Raw genomic sequence first — 19,277 nt, forward strand, 5'->3', positions numbered from 1 at the left:
AAAAAAAGTGACCTAAGCCTTTAATGTTTGGGCTCTCTTGCAACAGATAGACCTCTGCCTGCTTCCTTCCCCTCTGCCTGCTTCTATACTGCCATCTAGTGGCTGCGGCACCCTGTAGTTAGAAGTCAATCTTGCAGGTTGTAATGTCGGGGGGGGGGGGGGGGGGGGGGGGAAGTTGCATTTCATTCCCTACAAAAAAAACAGTGTTAAAATTCTGTGGTTATCATCCTGTCAGTTATTTTATGTAGACTGATACTGACTTGTAAAATGTCCCCCTTTACAGATCATTCGGTAGGCACTATATATTTTTCAGTCCATTCAGCCATGTGGTTTTCTGGGACGGGCAGAACAAAGTGTGCGCTTGAGTGACTTTCTTTGCAGTAGGGTGTAAAGCGTCCCTTTTTATGAAATGTCATGTGATAGTTGGAGAATATCCAGACTCGGAGCTGCGTGCTTGGAGTGGCACGCACTGACCTGGAGAGTCTTCAGTCTGCCTATGACCCTGCGTGACTCTGAAATTTCCAGTGTGCTGGCAGTAGGCAGACTTTTATGCCTTCCAACTTTGTGAGATGAAAAAAAAATGTGGACACCTTTTTCAAGCCCCCTGCATTTTTTTTTTTAAGGCAATGTCATGCCCTTGCCACACTTTCATGTGTCAGTGATTTCATATTGGCTGCTCTGAAAGAGAACAAAGGTCGGGCTTGCTACCAGACAGACTGCATAGTATTCCCATATATATATATATATATATATATATATATATATATATATATATATCTATATATATATATATCTATATATATATCTATATATATATATCTATATCATTTTTTTTTTTTTTTTCCCTCCAGGGTACTTTTTGTTTAAAACCCTTTTAACTTTGACAAAACCATACAGCAGGGATCTGCAGTTAGCGGACTTCCAGCTATGCCTCATGGGACTTGTAGTTCTGCAACAGCTGGAGGTCCGCTAATTGCATATCCCTGCCATACAGAATAGCGATTGAACGTTCAATTCAAATTTATTTTATATTTTTTTTCAATCTCAAAGCAATTAAAGATTGAAGAAGCTAGTTTGGATTGCCCACAAGGAAAACTGACAGCTTTCTAAATGCTGTCCTGCCCCTCCTTTTTTTTAATTTTTGTTTATTTTTGATCTTTTGATGGTAAAGGAGAGATTTGGAGTCTTTTTAACCCCAAATCTCTCCATAAACCTGTCATCCTTATTTCTATTGCATGGGATATTTATATTCCTTGTAATAGGAATAAAAGTGATAAAAAATGTGACAGTGTAAAAATGAAATAAGAAAAAAAAAAGGAAAATATTTGATTTAATCTTTTAGGGCTTGTTTGCACATAGCACGGTGGCTGGCATTTCTCCACACTGGGTAAACGGTGAACAATAGGGCACATAGAGAGAAAATGGTAGTTCGGATTGACAAAATCCTGAATGCTTTCGAAATTGCTGTCCTGCCCCTTTATCTCCCCCCCCCCCCCCCCCCCAAATATTATGCTTCTATCTTTTTAGGGCTTGTTTGCCCATAACATGGTGACTGTTTTTTTGTTTTTTGTTTTCTTTCGTACAGGGTAAACACCAGTCACCCCTAAGGGCACATTGGGAACAATTGTTTTCTATGTGCCCTATTTGCACTGCAACACAGCCCAGAGGTGAGGTGCAATAAAATGCAGCCTTGTAGCATTTTACTGCAGTGCACTGGAAGGGGCACCACATGTCACCACTCAGCAGCGCAACGCACCTCCCCGCTGTGCAGAGACATAAATGAAGTAACTTTATTTGATGTGCACAAAATGACAAGGGGGGGGGGGGGGGGAGGCGAACCTTGTGATGCTCTGGAACTTGCATCGCACTCGCCCCTTGGCCCCACTTTCCACTATGACTAACCGAATACAGATGATTGCAATTAAACTTGTATGAAAGAAAACTTTGATCGCGCAACCGGAATAAATTAATCAAACGAGTGCTCACATGAATCTCCGGAATATAAATTTCCGTGCCCAAACCACTCCAAAAGATCAATAATCAGTGATAAAAAATACTTAGTGTTAATGAAAAATATCCCTGTTACACCACTGATAGAATATATGAAAAATGTTATAAATCAATATGTGAAATATATGGTGAATCTGCGCCTCATGCAGACCAGCAAAAAAAAAAAAATTAAATCAATAAATAGTGTCCCCTGTGTTATGCCAGACACTCTCACTCAATAGAACTACAAGTGACAGTAAACCATTGTTAGTGGTAAATGGTAAGTAATTGCTCAAAGCAAGTCCACATTAATCGACTAGTTATAAAGAAAGTCCGTATAATGCACAGAACAAATAAATATTGAACTTCACACAAAGTTGTTTCTCCAGAAATGTAGCAAAAACTGACACATTAGCAACAGTCCATCTTCCAGCCCTCTCTTCATGCAGCGGTAGCGCACATCTCTCTGCAGATAATAGCTTTAGTGCCCGTTCACACAGGGGCGACACGACTTGCAGCGCGACTCAGACGCGACCTGCACACGACTTCAGCAGCGACTTCCAAAACGACTACTGTATAGAAGTCAATGCAAGTCGCCTGAAGTCACCCCAAAAATAGTACAGGAACCTTTTTCTAAGTCGGAGCGATTTGAGTCGCTCCTATTAGAACGGTTCCATAGTACAGAACGGAGAGCGACTTGTCAGGTGACTAATTCACCTGACAAGTCGCGGTAGTGTGAACGGGCACTTACAGGAAAAGAGAAATATAATCAGTTGGCCGCTTACCAGAACTCCTCAGCTTGAATCAGTGTGCAGCAATCACCTCCTCTCCGTGTTACAGCTGCAGAACACACACAGCACTTCACTTCCTCCACTGGCTATGTGACCTCTTCCTCCGTCCAGCATGCAGGGCAGAAAAGACTAATAGTGCAATATTCTTGGGTTTTCTTAAAAAACATTTATTAAAAAATGCCACCCATATGGCTCCAAACCACACAGTGCATGCCAAATCAAAGCAAATCAAATAATACTGCACGCACAAAAAAACCCCGTAAAAAACAGATCTTGGCAAAAAAAAGCGGTGTATTGATATAAATATTAGAGCTGCCAGTGCTAACTGTACGGTATGTCTGGTCCTTGGCTCCACCCGACGCGTTTCTCCGACACAAGGACCAGACATACGGCTGAACCCAGAGGCAATCAAAGAGTAGACTTGTCTTTGGCCGCCTCTGTGGCCTTGGAGCCCTGGAGCAATGCCAAGACATCACTTTTTTTTTTTTTTTTTTGATCTTTTGCTTTTAAAGGTAAAGGAGAGATTCGAGGGTCTTTGACCCCAGATCTCTCCATAGAGAGGACTGGTCATCCTTATTACAAGGGATGTTTACATTCCTTATACTAGGGGAAACAAAATAATAAAAAAAAAATAAAAAAAATTAGACAGTGTTCAGATCCGCCTTTCCGTTTTTTAGGCAGACCTGAATTGATGTTCCATACAGTTCGATGAATCGGTGCATGTCAGCGGTGACATCCACTCTGCCAAATTCAGTCAGATGGAAATCCTATTTTTCATCAATCTATTAAATCAGATGAAAACGGACAGTGGGATCCTATTTCATCCGATTCCCCCATAACTGAGATCTGACAGATTTGTGTCTCCAGAGTGTGCAGACATTGACCTGTCATCCGCAGGCTCCGGGGGTGATCAACAGAGGGCTCCCCGCTGAGCAAACTGAGTCCATGAAAAGGGACAACAATGTGTGAAAGGGGCCTAAAAATAAAAACTTGTAAGTAAAAAAAAAAAAATGAAAAATTGTTAACTTCAAAGCGACCCCATCCCTCCATGCTCACTCGCAGAAGCGAATGCATACGTAAGCCAGGCACGCATATGTAAACGGTATTCGCAGCACACATGTGAGGTATCACCGCAAATATTGGAGCAGGAGCAATAATTTTAGCGCTAGAATCTGTAACTCTAAACAGATGCGCTGTAAAAAAATGTTAAAGTACCATAGTTTGTCGCCATTCCATGTTCATGCGCAGTTTTAAAACGTGATGTATTGCGTAAATATTTACACAGCGTAACACCTTTCACATCTTACATATTGGGGTATATATTCATTTAAAGTGTGTGTGTTTCCCCCCCCCCCCCCCCAAAACAAAATTTGCATTTGCAAAACCACGGCGCAAATACCATGTGACATAAAAAATTGTGATTGCCATTTTATTCCCTAGGGTCTCTTTAAAAAAAAAAAGTGTTTTGGGGGTTATACATACTTTTCTAGCAAAAAATACTGATTTTAAACTGGTAAACAAAGTGCCAGAGCTTGGGCTTAAAGTTGTTAAAGTGATTGTCTTCTTTTTGGTTTCTGTTAAAATAACAAACATGTTATACTTACCTGCTCTGTGCAGTGGTTTTGCACTGGGCAGCCTGGATCCCCTTTGCGGGTCCCTGGCTGGAGCTCCTGGCCCCTCCCTCCTGTTGCGCGCCCCTACAGCAAGCAGCTTGCTATGGGGGCACCCGAGCCACAGCTCCCTGCTGTGCCTAGTCTCTCCTCTCCTCGGCTCCCACTGCTGTCAAACTCAGTTAGCCAATGGTGCCATTGCTGCGTCTCAGCCAATCGGGAGGGAGAGTCCTGGATGACTGAGGCAATCATGGGCATCGCTGGATCGAGAGGGGGCTCAGGTAGGTATTGGGTGGGCTAAGGGGAGCTGTTGCATATAGAAGGCTTTTTATCTTAATGCATAGAATGCATTAAGATAAAAAAAAAAACTTCTACCTTTACAACTACTTTAATAAATAGCTTAAACATTGCTGCCCTGATCTTCATGAGTAATCGGACTACTTTTGTTTCAGCTCTTCGTTGGCCTCGGATTCCCCTATGAAGGTCCAGCTCCATTGGAAGCCATTGCAAACGGCTGTGCTTTCCTGAACCCCAAATTTAGTCCACCAAAAAGTAGTAGAAATACAGATTTCTTCAAAGGGAAACCAACTCTAAGAGAGGTGAGTAATTCAGTGTTGTGTGGTGCAGTTTTCTCACTCCAGAGCATATCACAGGTAGCTGAAGATTTGTATCAGGACATTGAAGACCTTAAAGCATACTTCCACTGATGCAGTCAAATATAAGAGAAAACCCCGCTATGTTTGTGTTCCCATTCATGCAGCGTGCCTGAAAGTGCTCTTAAGAATTTTTTACCTTTTTGGGTGTTTCTCAGGAAGGAGGCAAGGTTATTTGAGCAGTGTCAGTGAGCCTGTCCCAGGTTTGCCTCTTTAACATACAATTAACCCTTTGTTGGCACACAGTGTTCAAATCTAGTTACAATTGAAATGAAGATCTGCCTGCACAGTATAGACAGGGTTATTTATGGCAAACACTGCAGCCCAGCCCCTTCATAAACAAAGGGAACTATGTAGTATTTTTCCTTGGTGGTGGGTCCAGAATACAGCATCTAAAAAAATAAAAAAAATAAAAGTAAGCTGCAATTTAAAAAAAATGTTTTAAAGTGGTTGTAAACCCTTACAGACCACTTTGACCTACAGGTAAACTTAAGGCTTACCTGTAGGTCCAAGAAATATTTCCTAAACCTACACAGTTTAGAAGATATTTGAAAAAAGACAGGCACCGCCGTAGACAGCGGCGCGCAGCCGCACGGAGCATGCCGCTGCTAACGGCGATATGCAGTTAGTGGCGGCTTGCATGCGCGGGAGTGACGTCATCGCGGCTCCGGCTAATCACAGCGCTGGAGCCACGGTGCCCGGAAAGAAGATGGATGCTCCGTGGAGAGGGGACAGCGGTGACTTCGCTGGCTCCTGTGTCAGGTAAGTGACACATAATGGGCTACTATGTAATGCATAGTAGTCCATTATGCTTTACCTTTGCAGGTAAACAAAGAGGAAGTAAACCCATTAGAGGGGGGGGGGGTTAAGTTGTGCTATGTGAATGGAAACATTTTTCCAGGAAGACAGATATGTAGTGGAAGTTATCCTAGTTTGGATACAAAAGTGTAACTACACTTTAAAGTATTTTGGTCTTTTGTGTAGTGTTGACTAATATTAAAAGGTACTTTAGATTTTCTATAATAGTGGGGTCCTACCTAAACAATCTGTTCAACCTATAGCTAATCAGGGGCCCATGCATTGCAAAGTTTGAGTCTAAAGTTGCAACTTTGGCTCGGTTCACATTGGTGCGTTGCGGGAACCCTGCAAATCCACTGCGGGTTCGCACATCGCACCTGACTCGCAGGCCATTCACACTGCCCTATGCGAACCTCTGGGAGTGTCAGTACAAAGTTAATGACACCCCCAGATCTGTTCGCATATCGCAGTGTGAACTGTCCATTGAAGTGAATACTCATGCAATCTGGTTCTGGTGCGGACCAAAAAAAGGGTCCCACATGACTTTGGTCCAAATGCGATACAAATTCAGCCATACAAAGTGAGGACTCAAGAAGCAATTTAAACACAGGTTCTAACCTTGCCCCAATCTCTCCAAAGCTTGAAAATGTTCTCCTTTTTGATCTCTCAGACATGCTTTATCTCATGTAAAACCTTTTCTTCCAGCTCACATCCCAGCACCCGTACGCTGAAGTGTACATCGGAAAGCCTCACGTCTGGACAGTTGACATTAATAATCCAGAAGAGGTCGAGAAGGCAGTGAAGGCCATACTGAGTCAAAAGGTTCTCCATACTTTCTGATGCTGATATTTTTGTTGGTCATTCCTGTCTATGTGCATCAATATGTGTTCATTGTAATGTCTTAAACTTGTCCGTCCCACTGGCCCCACCCACTTTTCTGTACCTTGCATTATCCACTTCAGATCCGGAAGCATTTTCCCACTTCCTGACCAGGACTTTTTTGCAATACGGCACTACGTCACTTTAACTGACAATTGCGCAGTCATGAGACTTTGTACCCAAATAAAATGTTTCCACAGAACGCTGTGTATAAGCCGATGTAAAGCTACGGCGATCTGCGCAGCCTGGTCAACAAGCGGTTATCGTAGGGTTTTGTGACATAAGTCCTTAAACCCCCCCCCTATCAAACGGACTACAGGAAACATAGAAACCTGTTTACTTTACCATTACCCAGAGCTGTATATATTTAACTGCAGTCCTATTCAGCATCCATTACACACTGAGGCTATATAGAATGGTAGCCTGAGCCTCATGTCATGTGATTTTTTGTGCTTTACAGAGAGGGTGGCCCTTTTCAGAGACTTTTCAGAGGCCCTCTTACAGAGAGGTCTTGTCTTTTCAAAGACTCTCTAACTTGGGGCCAATCAGCAGATGATACCAGGAACAAACCAGTTGCCAAGCCTGGACACTGTCTTATGGGGGTAATGACTGCAATCTCTCCACCTCATCCAACCAGAGAATACTTTGCATTGATTCAGACAATTCAATAGCACCCATGTTGTGCGGCCAACCTCCTGGGCTTTGAAAGCAGCAGGGCAATCGCTCAGCAGGGGACCTGGAAGGTTGTAGAGATCACTGGAGTAGCATTGTCTACTTCAGTGAGCATCAGCCAGGTATGGTGTATGAAGAGGCATGCATAGTAAGCTGGACCAATGTAACGAAGTTAAAAAGATACATGCCTTGAATTAATCTTTTAAAGTAGATCTTTTTTTACCTTTTTGTGCATTCTATGCATGAAGGTAAAAAAACTCTGTATGCAGCTCTGAATAAGCAGTGACAGATTTACATTAAGCAAAGCTCAGGTCATATGTGAAAAAATCTAATTTAGCTGTGTTCTATTTATCCCAGCAGAACTAGGATATATCAGTCAGTGTTAAAATAATTCTTTCTGAAAATAACTATATTGGGTAGGTGGCTACAATGGCAAATTATGATCAGTCCTGACTGGAAAGTCTTGTTGAACTCAACCAGTCTGATCTTTTTTTTTGCGTTGATCACCTGCAGTGAATGTAGAATCTGTTTTGACATTTTGTATTAAGCATTCGTTCATATTTTTATAAATCCAGCGGGGATTAAGAAAACATAGGTATCTAAGATGTTCATGCCAGCAGTGTGCATGTGCCAAGAAGATGGCCTACCCCATGGGATGCTTGGTAAATACCGGCTTTTTTGAAGGGATAAGTCCTTTAATAAAGCTTAATGTTAAAATCATCAGGTTCCGCTCTGTTGGCACAAGATAGTTGACTCTTGTACTAAAATATTAATCCGGTTTCACTTGAGCTGCTGATTGTTCCTTGAAGTGACAAATAAATTTACACGGCTTTTGCTCTTCGCAGAATGAACCTTACTTGCCCTATGAATTCACACGCGAGGGCATGCTACAGCGGGTGAATGCCTTCATTGAGAAACAGGTAAGCACAATCATCCTGCCTGGAAAAGTCAAATGCCACGAGGGCTTGGGTCAGGTTCAGCATGGGCATGTCCGTTTTTTTAATTATTGCATAAAATATTGTTTTAACTATTATGGATGTTCTGTGCTTAGGGGTATGAAGGTTAGGGGTCATCCCTGTGCTTAGGGATATGGTGTTTAGGGGTCATCCCTGTGCTTAGGGATATGGTGTTTAAGGGTCATCCCTGTGCTTACGGATATGGTGTTTAGGGGTCATCCCTGTGCTTAGGGGTCATCCCTGTGCTTAGGGGTATGGTGGTTAGGGGTCATCCCGGTGCTTAGGGGTATGGTGGTTAGGGGTCATCCCGGTGCTTAGGGGTATGGTGGTGTTAGGGGTCATCCCGGTGCTTAGGGGTATGGTGGTTAGGGGTCATCCCGGTGCTTAGGGGTATGGTGGTTAGGGGTCATCCCGGTGCTTGGGGGTGGTCCCTGTGCTTAAGGGGCTATAAAGGTCAGGGGTGACCTCTGTGCTTAAGGGGCTATAAAGGTTTTGGGGTGATCTCTGTGCTTAAGGGGCTATAAAGGTTTGGGGGTGATCTTAGTGCTTTGGGAGGGGGAATAATGGGAGTATTCTGTGTAGGAGTATAACAATTAGGGGTGATCTCTATGCTTAGTGTATAAAGGTTGGGGAGGACCTCTGTGTTTACGGGTGTAATGATCACAGGACAAGTAGATTGATTTAGATGACAATAAAAACCTGACAGGGATACTAACAATTCTATACAAAAATGTAAAAATTGTGGGCTTTTGGTACTTTTTGGATAATGTTCCATCTAAGGCCCCTTTCACACAGGACAGATCCGTAATGATCCGCCCCGTGATGATCCACTTGCTCAGTGGGGATCGCTCCGTTTATCCCGCTGAGCCGGTGGATGACAGTGTGCAGGGACCACCCTGTCAGCTCTCCACTCTCCTTTATGGGGGATCGGATGAACATGGACCATCTGTCCATGTTCATCCGATCCGCTCTGCAGACCGATAGAAAAATAGGATTTTCCTCCGTCTGCAGAATTGGACCATTGCGGAGACGGACGATATCGGGTGTCTGCGGATGTTCATCCGCAGACACCCGCTATCCCGTAGGAATGCATGTATGTCCGTATTTCATCCGCAAACGGATAGATGAAATACGGACATAGGCTCCACATGTGTGAAAGGGGCCTTATAAAAACAAAATAATGTGATTAATTTATTCTTGCATTTGAAATTACATTTTTAAAAACGAATACCTGGTTTTGTGAAAAGATGGCCAACAGCTGCGCATTAAATGCCTTCATGTAAGAGATGGTTGGATGTTGGTTTGAGAATTCCTAGCTCTGCCACTCTTGGGTGAATATCTGTGTAGGTTATTCTAGTGAGAAGTGGTCATGAGACAAAATGTGGCACCACATCCAAATATAAGCGAAAAAGAAAAACCGAATGAACGTGGACTTTAAATTGGTAATCACCAGTAGACCCAAGCACTTAGTTGAATAAAAAAAAAAGTGCATATTGTCCTATTAGCCAAAGATTTGCAGTTGCTTAATACCAAACAGAGGAAACCGAAAGCTAAACCAATGACTAGGGACATTCAAGAATGATTTCCAATGCAAGTGTATGTATGTAATGTTATAACTAACGTACAATACCCATTGAAATGTTGAGAACTGTATGATTTGTACTCTGTAAACCTTAATAAAAATCATCGAAACATAAAAAAAAAATCCAAATTTATTTTAACATCCTAGTAAAAACATATTAAAATCAGAAATTGAGTACATATCAGATGTTTCCATAAATATATAGTATTGCCCACCAAAGTGAAACCTATGTGAACACTTAAGAAAACCTGTAGATAGGCCCATATATATGTTGGACTCTGTGGCTGGTATATGCAGAAGGTCCTTGCATATCAATACCCCACAGGAAATCAATATGAGGGATTACTACGTGTTTCGCTTACAGCTTCCTCAGAGGATCCTATTGGTACCAAATTGCAGTAAAGAAACATTGAATGCCCAACCCCATGCCACAAAGATACAGAGGAAGAGCGCACAGACAGCTCCAGAACGGGAGTGCTTCAAAAGTATTTCAGCTGGAAAAAGGGGGTTGCCTTAGGGTGAAAAACATATACGCCATGTGTTGAATGTGTCCAAAGAGCATGTCCAAAAGGAGCAGGACCTGGAGGGATGTCAGCTGTTTATGCAAGCTATTATATTATACTGCCATCCTTTATAAGTAAACAGTCTCCAAAAATGTCCACTTGCATATGTTTACTCCTAGTGTTTATGCTGATCATGGCTGTAACCAAACCCCCCGACTAAGGAAAAGAACGGGACATCCATTTAGATCATCACTGTGGATGATCCATATGGGAGAGTCAGAGGGATGGTCCGAATGGGACATGTCCCATTCTTTTTCTTAGTTGGGGGTGTTTGGTTACAGCCAGGATCGGCACAGACCCTAAAAGTAAATATTATATGCAAGTGGACATACAACTTTTGGACACTGTGTAGTTATAAAGGATGGCAGTATAATCTAATGCATAAACATCTGACTTCTGTCCAGGTCCTGCTCCTTTTGAATGTGTTCTTTGCATATACCAGCCACAGAGTCTACCATATCTATGGGCCTATCTACAGGTTTTCTTAAGTGTTTCACCTAGATCGGGGAATACCATATATTTATGGAATCATCTGACGTGTACTCTTTCTGATTTTAATGTTTTTCCTAGGATGTTAAAATTTGGATTTTTTTTTTTTGATTCAACTAAGTGCTCTTTCATATTGGGTCTATTGGTGGCTACAAGTTTAAAGTCCACGTTCATTATTGGTTTTCCTTTTTTGTCTGTAGGTTATTCCTTAACTTAAAGAAAAAGGGGGGGAGAGAACCAAAAAGGGCTGGAGGTTAACCAACCCTGGGACTTTAGACTGTACCAGGTAGAATCAATCAAGGCATTCAAATATAAAAAGTTGTTGTTTTTATTTATACACAAAAATAAAAACAAAGAAGCATCGATAAAAATATCAATACATCACAATGAATATATAAGCATGGTACAAAACATAAATACATGAAATGTTACCAATCCTATAAATTAAACAACACTTCTATTCTCTCTCCATGTTTCGCTCCATCGAGCTTCCTCAGGAGATAGGTGATGCAGCTTACAATAAATGCTAAATCAACAAAATACAAAAAATAAAAATGTATAAATACATATGTATGAATTTTTACATGCAGATAACCAAAAATATAATTTAGTTCAAAGGAAATCAAAGGCATATAAAATAAGGGTGCAGAGACTGAGCACACAGGATATATCTCACCACATATATACGGATTCCAAAAACTGTTTATAAGATCATGAATTCACAGGTCGAGCCACTCGGGGCTTAAGTGAAGCAGTTGAAATGGTAGTGGCCGCTAGATAATAACGCATACCCCAAAAGGCCCGCAGAGGGGGACAATATATAATTGTAAAAAAATCAAAAAATAAAGTTTAAAGTAATGCAAAAAGAAAAGTTATTATCTAGCGGCCACTACCATTTCAATTGCTTCACTTAAGCCCAGAGTGGCTCGACCTGTAGATTTATGATCTTATAAACGTTTTTGGAATCCGTATATATGTGGTGAGATATATCCTTCTGTGTGCTCTGCACCAGTCTCTGCACCCTTAGTTTATATGCCTTTGATGTCCTTTGAACTAAATTATATTTTTGATTATCTGCACGTAGAAATTCATACATGTATATTTATAAATTATTTTTTTTTGTATTTTGTTGATTTTGCATTTATTGTAAGCTGCATCACCTATCTCCTGAGGAAGCTCGATGGAGCGAAACATGTAGAGAGAATAGCAGCGTTATTTTATTTCTAGGATTGGTAACATTTCATGTATTTGTTTTGTACCATGCTTATATATTGTGATGTATTGATATTTTTATCGATGCTTCTTTCTTTTTATTTTTTGTGTATAAATAAAAATAACAACTTTTTATATTTGAATGCCTTGATTGATTCTACCTGGTACAGTATAAAGTCTCAGGGTTGGTTACCCTCCAGCCCTTTTTGGTTCTCTCCCCCTTTTTTTCTTTAATATATAATATTTGGGATGTGGTACCATTACTTTTGATCTCTTCATCTTTATACTTTGTCGTTATTCCTTAACTTTGTTTTTTCTGTTACTAGTTTCTCTTGTGAGTCATTAAGCTTTCTCCTTCAGGATTTCTGCCATGGACAAGTCATGTGGCCTTCATTAAGCGCCCTTCAAGTGAAACTTGCAGAAACTGGAAAGTCATGTAAGCAAGTGTGTCAGGAGAATCAGCTAATCTGTGAGCCGTCGTACTTCCAGCATCTCAACAAAGACAAAGACCTGGCCAAGTAAGTGCAACCAGAGTATATATGTAAGGTAGCTGAGAAGCTGGCAGTGCATGCTGGGATTTCTAGTTCTCCTGCTTTTTAAAGCAGCTAGCTCCCCAGCCCTGGTGTGGACAGAACCGCCTATGATGCTGTCTTTTCAAGTCCTTTCAATTCCCCATATCAGTGGAGAGAATATATCCACCACAGGGTGGGCTCTTTACATACTTATACAGAGTTCATACCTAATATATATCTGATGAGAATTTCATGTGTATCCTGTGTAATAGAGAGAGGAGCTTATCCAGTGCCTGTTACTACTGCTGGGGGTGATTCTAGGTGACGCTAGCTCCCACTGTTGTATTGGGTCCAGTGTTCACAGATACTTAGTGGAAGTAAACTCCCCTATCGTTTTCAGCCAAGAAAGCTCCCGTCTTTGCCTCTGTTTAATCTTCAACTGCTATGGTGCTGCACATGTGATTCGTTATGACACCAGCCATTGGATGGTTTGATAGTTTGGCTGAGAGCACAGCCAATGTACAGTTAGCATTCCCGGCATGCCTTTTTATTTTTTTTTAACTGTTTAAATCAATGGGTTTACTTCCACTTTAAATAGCCATGGGGCGTGGCCACCAAATCAATGGTCACAATAAAAATCGCAGATCACCGCCATTGATAATAAAAATGCCATAAATCTGTCCCCTGTTTTGTACACGCTATAACTTTTGTGAAAAAATCAATCAATATATGCTTATTGCGAACACACACACGAACACACACACACGAACACACACACACGAACACACACACACACGAACACACACACGAACACACACACACACGAACACACACACACACGAACACACACACACACACGAACACACACACACACACGAACACACACACACACGAACACACACACACACACGAACACACACACACACACGAACACACACACACACACGAACACACACACACACACACGAACACACACACACGAACACGAACACACACACACGAACACACACACACGAACACGAACACACACACACGAACACGAACACACACACACGAACACACACACACGAACACGAACACACACACACGAACACGAACACACACACACACGAACACGAACACACACACACACACACGAACACACACACACACACACACACGAACACACACACACACACACGAACACACACACACATGAACACACACACACACGAACACACACACGAACACACACACACACGAACACACACACGAACACACACACACACGAACACACACACGAACACACACACACACGAACACACACACACACGAACACACACACACACGAACACACACACACACGAACACACACACGAACACACACACGAACACACACACACACGAACACACACACACACGAACACACACACACACACGAACACACGAACACACACGAACACGAACACGAACACACACACACGAACACACGAACACGAACACACACACACGAACACGAACACACACACACGAACACACACACACACACGAACACACACACACACGAACACACACACACACACACGAACACACACACACACACACGAACACACACACACGAACGAACACACACACACACAAACACACACACACACGAACACACACACACACGAACACACACACACACACTCATTTTTCCTAAGGATTTATTTTTTAGGTCTAGACTACTGATACCAAATACAAGTCGCTTTGCCAATGGTTCTTCCCTTGGATACTCTGATTAATAATATCCAAAGTGTAATGAACACTTTTTTTTGTGCGTTTTTAATAGTGATATATTCTTGTTGATTTCATCCCCAGGTTCAACATTCAGTGCCAGACCTCTGACGTCGCAAATGATATCGTGGTCCCGTCCATAGATGAGAACAAGAAGCATTGCGTCTTTCAAAGCGATCTCTTATTATTCAGCTGCGCGGGGTCCCACCCCCACCACAAGCGGGTCTGTCCATGCAGGGACTACATGAAAGGACAGGTTGCACTTTGCAAGGACTGCCTATAGCATCTGCTAACCCTCTCCCTGTTGGATGGGGTGTCCTGGCGGTTAGGTGCGAAGGCTTTCTTGCACTTCTGGCCTGTTGGTGTATATGGAAAGCATAAAGGGTTTCACGTTCCGCAAACGGGCACCAAACACCATTTTTGAGGAGCCCGTCCCAGGAAGTGCTTCAGATGCCTTTCTCACAGGAGCATTTTTTTTATTTATTTTTTGTGAGCTGAAGCCCTGGAAAGAACCAACTTTAATCCTAAAGCCTTCCACCTCTGCACTACTTAAAACAAAAAAGCGCAGCTGACATTTTCTTTAAAGAAAATCTATAGATGGTTTACACAAGGTGAATGTGTTTTTTGGTCATCGATGTGGCGGAGCAGTCCTCTCTCTAGTGCGGTGATTTAGGAACACTAGGACGCTATGCTAGTATGTGTGAAACAACAACAAAAAAGGTGTGAAGGCGGTTCATCCACTCTGATTCTGGACGCCATACTAGATGATGATCACCGCATGCTGCAAAGGCCCACAGGCTGCTAGCTGTAACATAACGCATGACTACTGTAGACTATTGATTGACGACGTAGAGCAGTGCCGGTGTCTCGTTACGGAATCGATAATATGGCATGTGTGTGAAATTCAGTTTCGGGGGGGAATTTGTGATTCTCAACCTGTTTACAGACCATAAAGTCCCTCTTCGTACACTCAACAGAAATTTCCTCTATCACCGATCGCCACACTGCCAAGTGGTAGACCAACCGCCAGCTTGGTTTTTCCTTGGATCATTTGGGAATGACTCAACTGAAAATAAGGAAATAAAATGTGTAATAATAACTGTCCTAGCTAGCGAATGAGGTAGTCTAGACAAAGCCAGTGCTTACCCAGGCGGTAGAAGTAGACAGCTAAAGATATATGTATAAAGCTTGTACGTCGTGTTTTTTTTTTTTTTCTATTTTTTTTTTTATGGGCTATGTCTGTGAAATGGTTCTGTATATATTTAACATGTGGAATATTTTTATTTAGATATTTATGATGCAAAGAGGGTGTACATTTTTCTCTGTTTCTATGTTTGTGTGTGCGCACGCGCAGAGGAATTCAGTTGAATTTTGAGTATAGCTGTCATTTGCATTAGGTGGAGGCAAGCTTTTTTTTTTTTTTTTTTTTCTCTGGTGGCTTAAACATTTTCTCATCTGTTCTTAAGTGAATTTGCACAGACCGTTTAACATAAAGCTGCCCTATATGGACAAGTATGTGAATACATGACCATCATGCCTGTATTAGCTTCTTGGACATCCTATTCCAAAATCACCAGTGTTGATATGAATATTCCCTGTCCTTATTTTTTTATTTTTTTTTGGCTAGAGCAGTCTCCACTTTTCTGGTGAGACTTGCCACATGATTTTGAAGCTTGCATGTGGTAATCTGTGCCCATTGATCTAAAGAGCATTTGTGAGGCCAGGTATTAAAGGGTATGTTCACCTTTGAAACTTGTTGCATGTTCCACCTATGACAGTGGGCGGGGAATCCTCTCCCTACACCCTACGCTGTCACAATTCAAAAACAGTGTGGTCATGTGGGGCTCCGCCCACGCGGACCTGTCTGTCAGAGTTTTTTGCGATTGAATGCCTACACGTACCGTCAGGCATTGTGGCTTGACTGCTTGAAGTTCTCTATGAGCGAACACTCTTAGTTCATTGATCTTCCTCTGCTGTCAGGTTACTGCTTCCCCGTCTGAGGTACGGGCAGACAGCTATGCTGAGTCTACAAGAGCCCGAAATTGCACCTGCCATCTGCTGATCACAGGTGCGATGCTCTGTAGGCTACTTTTTAAAAAAACAAATGATAAATGCACAATTTTTTTTATTTGCAAAAAATGCATTTATTGTCAAAAGGTGAACTTATACTTCAATGTTAGAGGAGACCTGGTTCATAACTGCCATTCCAATTCATCACAAATGGCTTTGAAAAGAGTGGCGCTGCCTTCTTGCTGGAACAGAAAAGGACTTCCCCAAATTGTCACCACAAGGTTGGAAGTGCACTATTGTCTAAAATATTTTTGCATGCTGTGGTATGAATAATACCATTCATTGGAAACCCTTTTTTGTTTAAATAACAGACATGTTGTACTTACCATCTCTGTGTAATGGTTTTGCACAGAGTAACCCCAATCCTCTTTTTTTTTTTTTTTTTTTTTTTTTTTCTTGAGTGCCCGCTGCCTCTCCTTGTTCCTTCACCAGTGTGCCCCCAACAGGGGGGCATACTGGTCACAGTAAATAGTTTGCTATGGGGGCACTGGTGCGTGCACTCTTCCAAGCTCCGCTCTATGCGTCCATAAGAAGCATAGCGACATGGCTTGTCCCCGCCCCCCTGCTCTTTCCTCATTGGCTCACTGGCTGTGATTGACAGTCGTGGGAGCCAATGGTTTTGTTGCTGTCCCAGCCAATGAGGATCGAGAGACCTGGGACAGCCGAGACTGTGCCTGTGCACAGCACTGGATTGAGAGGGGGGGCTCGGGTGAGTAGAAGGGGGGCTGTGGAGGTAGCTTCACACTGAAGGATTCGAACCTTCATGAATGGAATAGAATGTATGAAGGTAAAAAAAAAAAACCTTGAGCCTTTTGCAACCACTTTAATTTGTTCACTTCTTTTTGGCAGTATAATGTAGGCATGATAGCCAGGTGTCCACATACTGTTCACCATAGAATGTATGTTAATACTCCTATTGCTGGACGTGATAAAAAGATGTAATGAAATACTTTCTTTTCCTGGAGAAACCGCTGTTCCTTTCATTCGGTCATCACCAGCCCAGCCATGAGGTCTTGTGATCCCTGCTGAAGAGGAAAATCCAGAGTTCAGATGGGCAGATGCAGCTGTTTCACAGAGACTATGTGAAAGGAGTGCCTTGGCTTTTGGTCACACGATCAACACAAGAGAAAGTCTGAATAGACATTTTAAATGGGGGAAAAAGTATTGCAGCTCTTCAATTACTCTTCAGCCTTTCTGTAAATATGATTTTATTTACTGTTGAGTCCAGGTCTACTTTAAAGGGCCGCTAAACTTAAATAAAGGGTAACTTTAGTTGGGAATTACGATTACATTGCCTATTGTGTGAGACGTAAATGGGCACATTTGCTGTTTGCGTCTTTGCTGGCAGTCTGTGAGCTGTCACTGTAAGCAAGTGGAGACACTGTGATGGTGGCGGGTCCATCTGTGGCATTGGTAAAGCGGAAGCCAGCGACGGGTATCTCTCCCAACTGTACCCCATCCATCCAGATAATCTCCTGATATGTTTATATATTTATCCAAATACGCTGGTAAAACATAAGTATTCACAATCTCCTGATTTTATGATTAGCGGCCCTCCTAATGTTTCATGCACTTGGGTGCATTTGCATCATGGAGACACTGCCTATAAACATGAATGGGTGAAGGCAGCTGTACAAAACTATGCACAATTTGCCTAAAGCAGCACATGTGTACAAATGTAATGCATGTTAAAGCGGAGCTCTAGGCTCCCCCACACGCAAAAAATAAATTAACTCAGCAGCTACAAATACTGTAGCTGTTGACTTTTAATATTAGAGCACTTAGCTGTCCAGGAATCCAGTGGTGTCCTCACCCAAGCTAATTTTTCAGTTGGCTATCGGGTGCTAGTGCAGTCATCTTGACTAAGGGAAATCAGCAGTGAAGCCTTGCAGCTTCGCAGCCTGTTTCCTCCTGCGCATGTGTGTCACGCTGCCCTTTGTGATTGGGTCAGCTGCGGTGGAAGGGGAAGCAAACTGGGCTGGAGGTGGGAGCAGGTACCCGTCAAAACCTGACCCTTTGGGTGGAGTTCTGCTTTAACTGCTTTTGGTGAATGCGCATATATGTGCTTGGCATAGCTGTGTATAGCCGTCTTCACCCATTTGTGTATTGGTGGCTGCTGTATGCAGCTTCAGGTAGTCCAGGGCACCAGAAATACATGACATATTTACGCTGCACAGACAAATACATGCATGTGCATGCTGCCCAAAGCCCTGGCACACACGGGCCATATATAGTCCAGCTTAACAAAAAACCACCCATTGTTGGGTCCATGCGTACACCTGTCCCACAGAAGCTGTCTGACTGGCTGGGGGCAGTCCCCCTGTTTAGTATAGCATCTCCCTGCTGAGCTATTGTGTTCTAACATCAGATAGTACAGCATTCTTCTTTTTTTTTTTTTTTTTTTTTTTTTTTCCCCCAATCCCGCTGGGTTGAACAAAAACCAGATAGTGTGTACCCGGCATAAGTGTGTGGCTTAATAAAGAAAAGGTCTATACCTTGTATGTGACAGGTGCACTTTAATATGGCTTTTTCATACACAGAAGCTTACGCATTTGATGACCGTAACAATAGAATAGACTAAAGCTGGGTACAGATGGATCAATTCTTTTTTTTTTTTTTTTTTTATCAGACAGCTAGCTGATCAAAAAAATACAAACCGATTTATCTATCCACACATTCACGGTGGATGGGGAATATCCCCACTGTGCTTTTTTGTATTTTGCCAGTGGGGACTTGTCCACTGATC

General features: G+C 42.3%; 1 protein-coding gene across 1 annotated transcript in view; it reads left to right on the forward strand.

Moving 5' to 3' along the window:
* Positions 1 to 16,341, forward strand: part of MGAT5 (alpha-1,6-mannosylglycoprotein 6-beta-N-acetylglucosaminyltransferase) — a 263,857-nt gene extending 247,516 nt beyond the window's left edge. The window contains exons 13-17 of the mRNA XM_077447804.1: positions 4,843 to 4,989; positions 6,547 to 6,663; positions 8,238 to 8,312; positions 12,555 to 12,712; positions 14,546 to 16,341. Of these exons, the coding sequence (XP_077303930.1) occupies positions 4,843 to 4,989; positions 6,547 to 6,663; positions 8,238 to 8,312; positions 12,555 to 12,712; positions 14,546 to 14,744 (696 nt within the window). The 3' untranslated portion in view covers positions 14,745 to 16,341. The remainder of the gene's footprint in view (positions 1 to 4,842; positions 4,990 to 6,546; positions 6,664 to 8,237; positions 8,313 to 12,554; positions 12,713 to 14,545) is intronic.
* The last annotated feature ends 2,936 nt before the right edge of the window (positions 16,342 to 19,277 follow it).

This window comes from Lithobates pipiens, unplaced genomic scaffold (genome assembly GCF_037356315.1).
Source record: "Lithobates pipiens isolate NorthernLeopardFrog02 unplaced genomic scaffold, aLitPip1_a1.2 Scaffold_22, whole genome shotgun sequence".
NCBI classification, from domain to species: domain Eukaryota; kingdom Metazoa; phylum Chordata; class Amphibia; order Anura; family Ranidae; genus Lithobates; species Lithobates pipiens.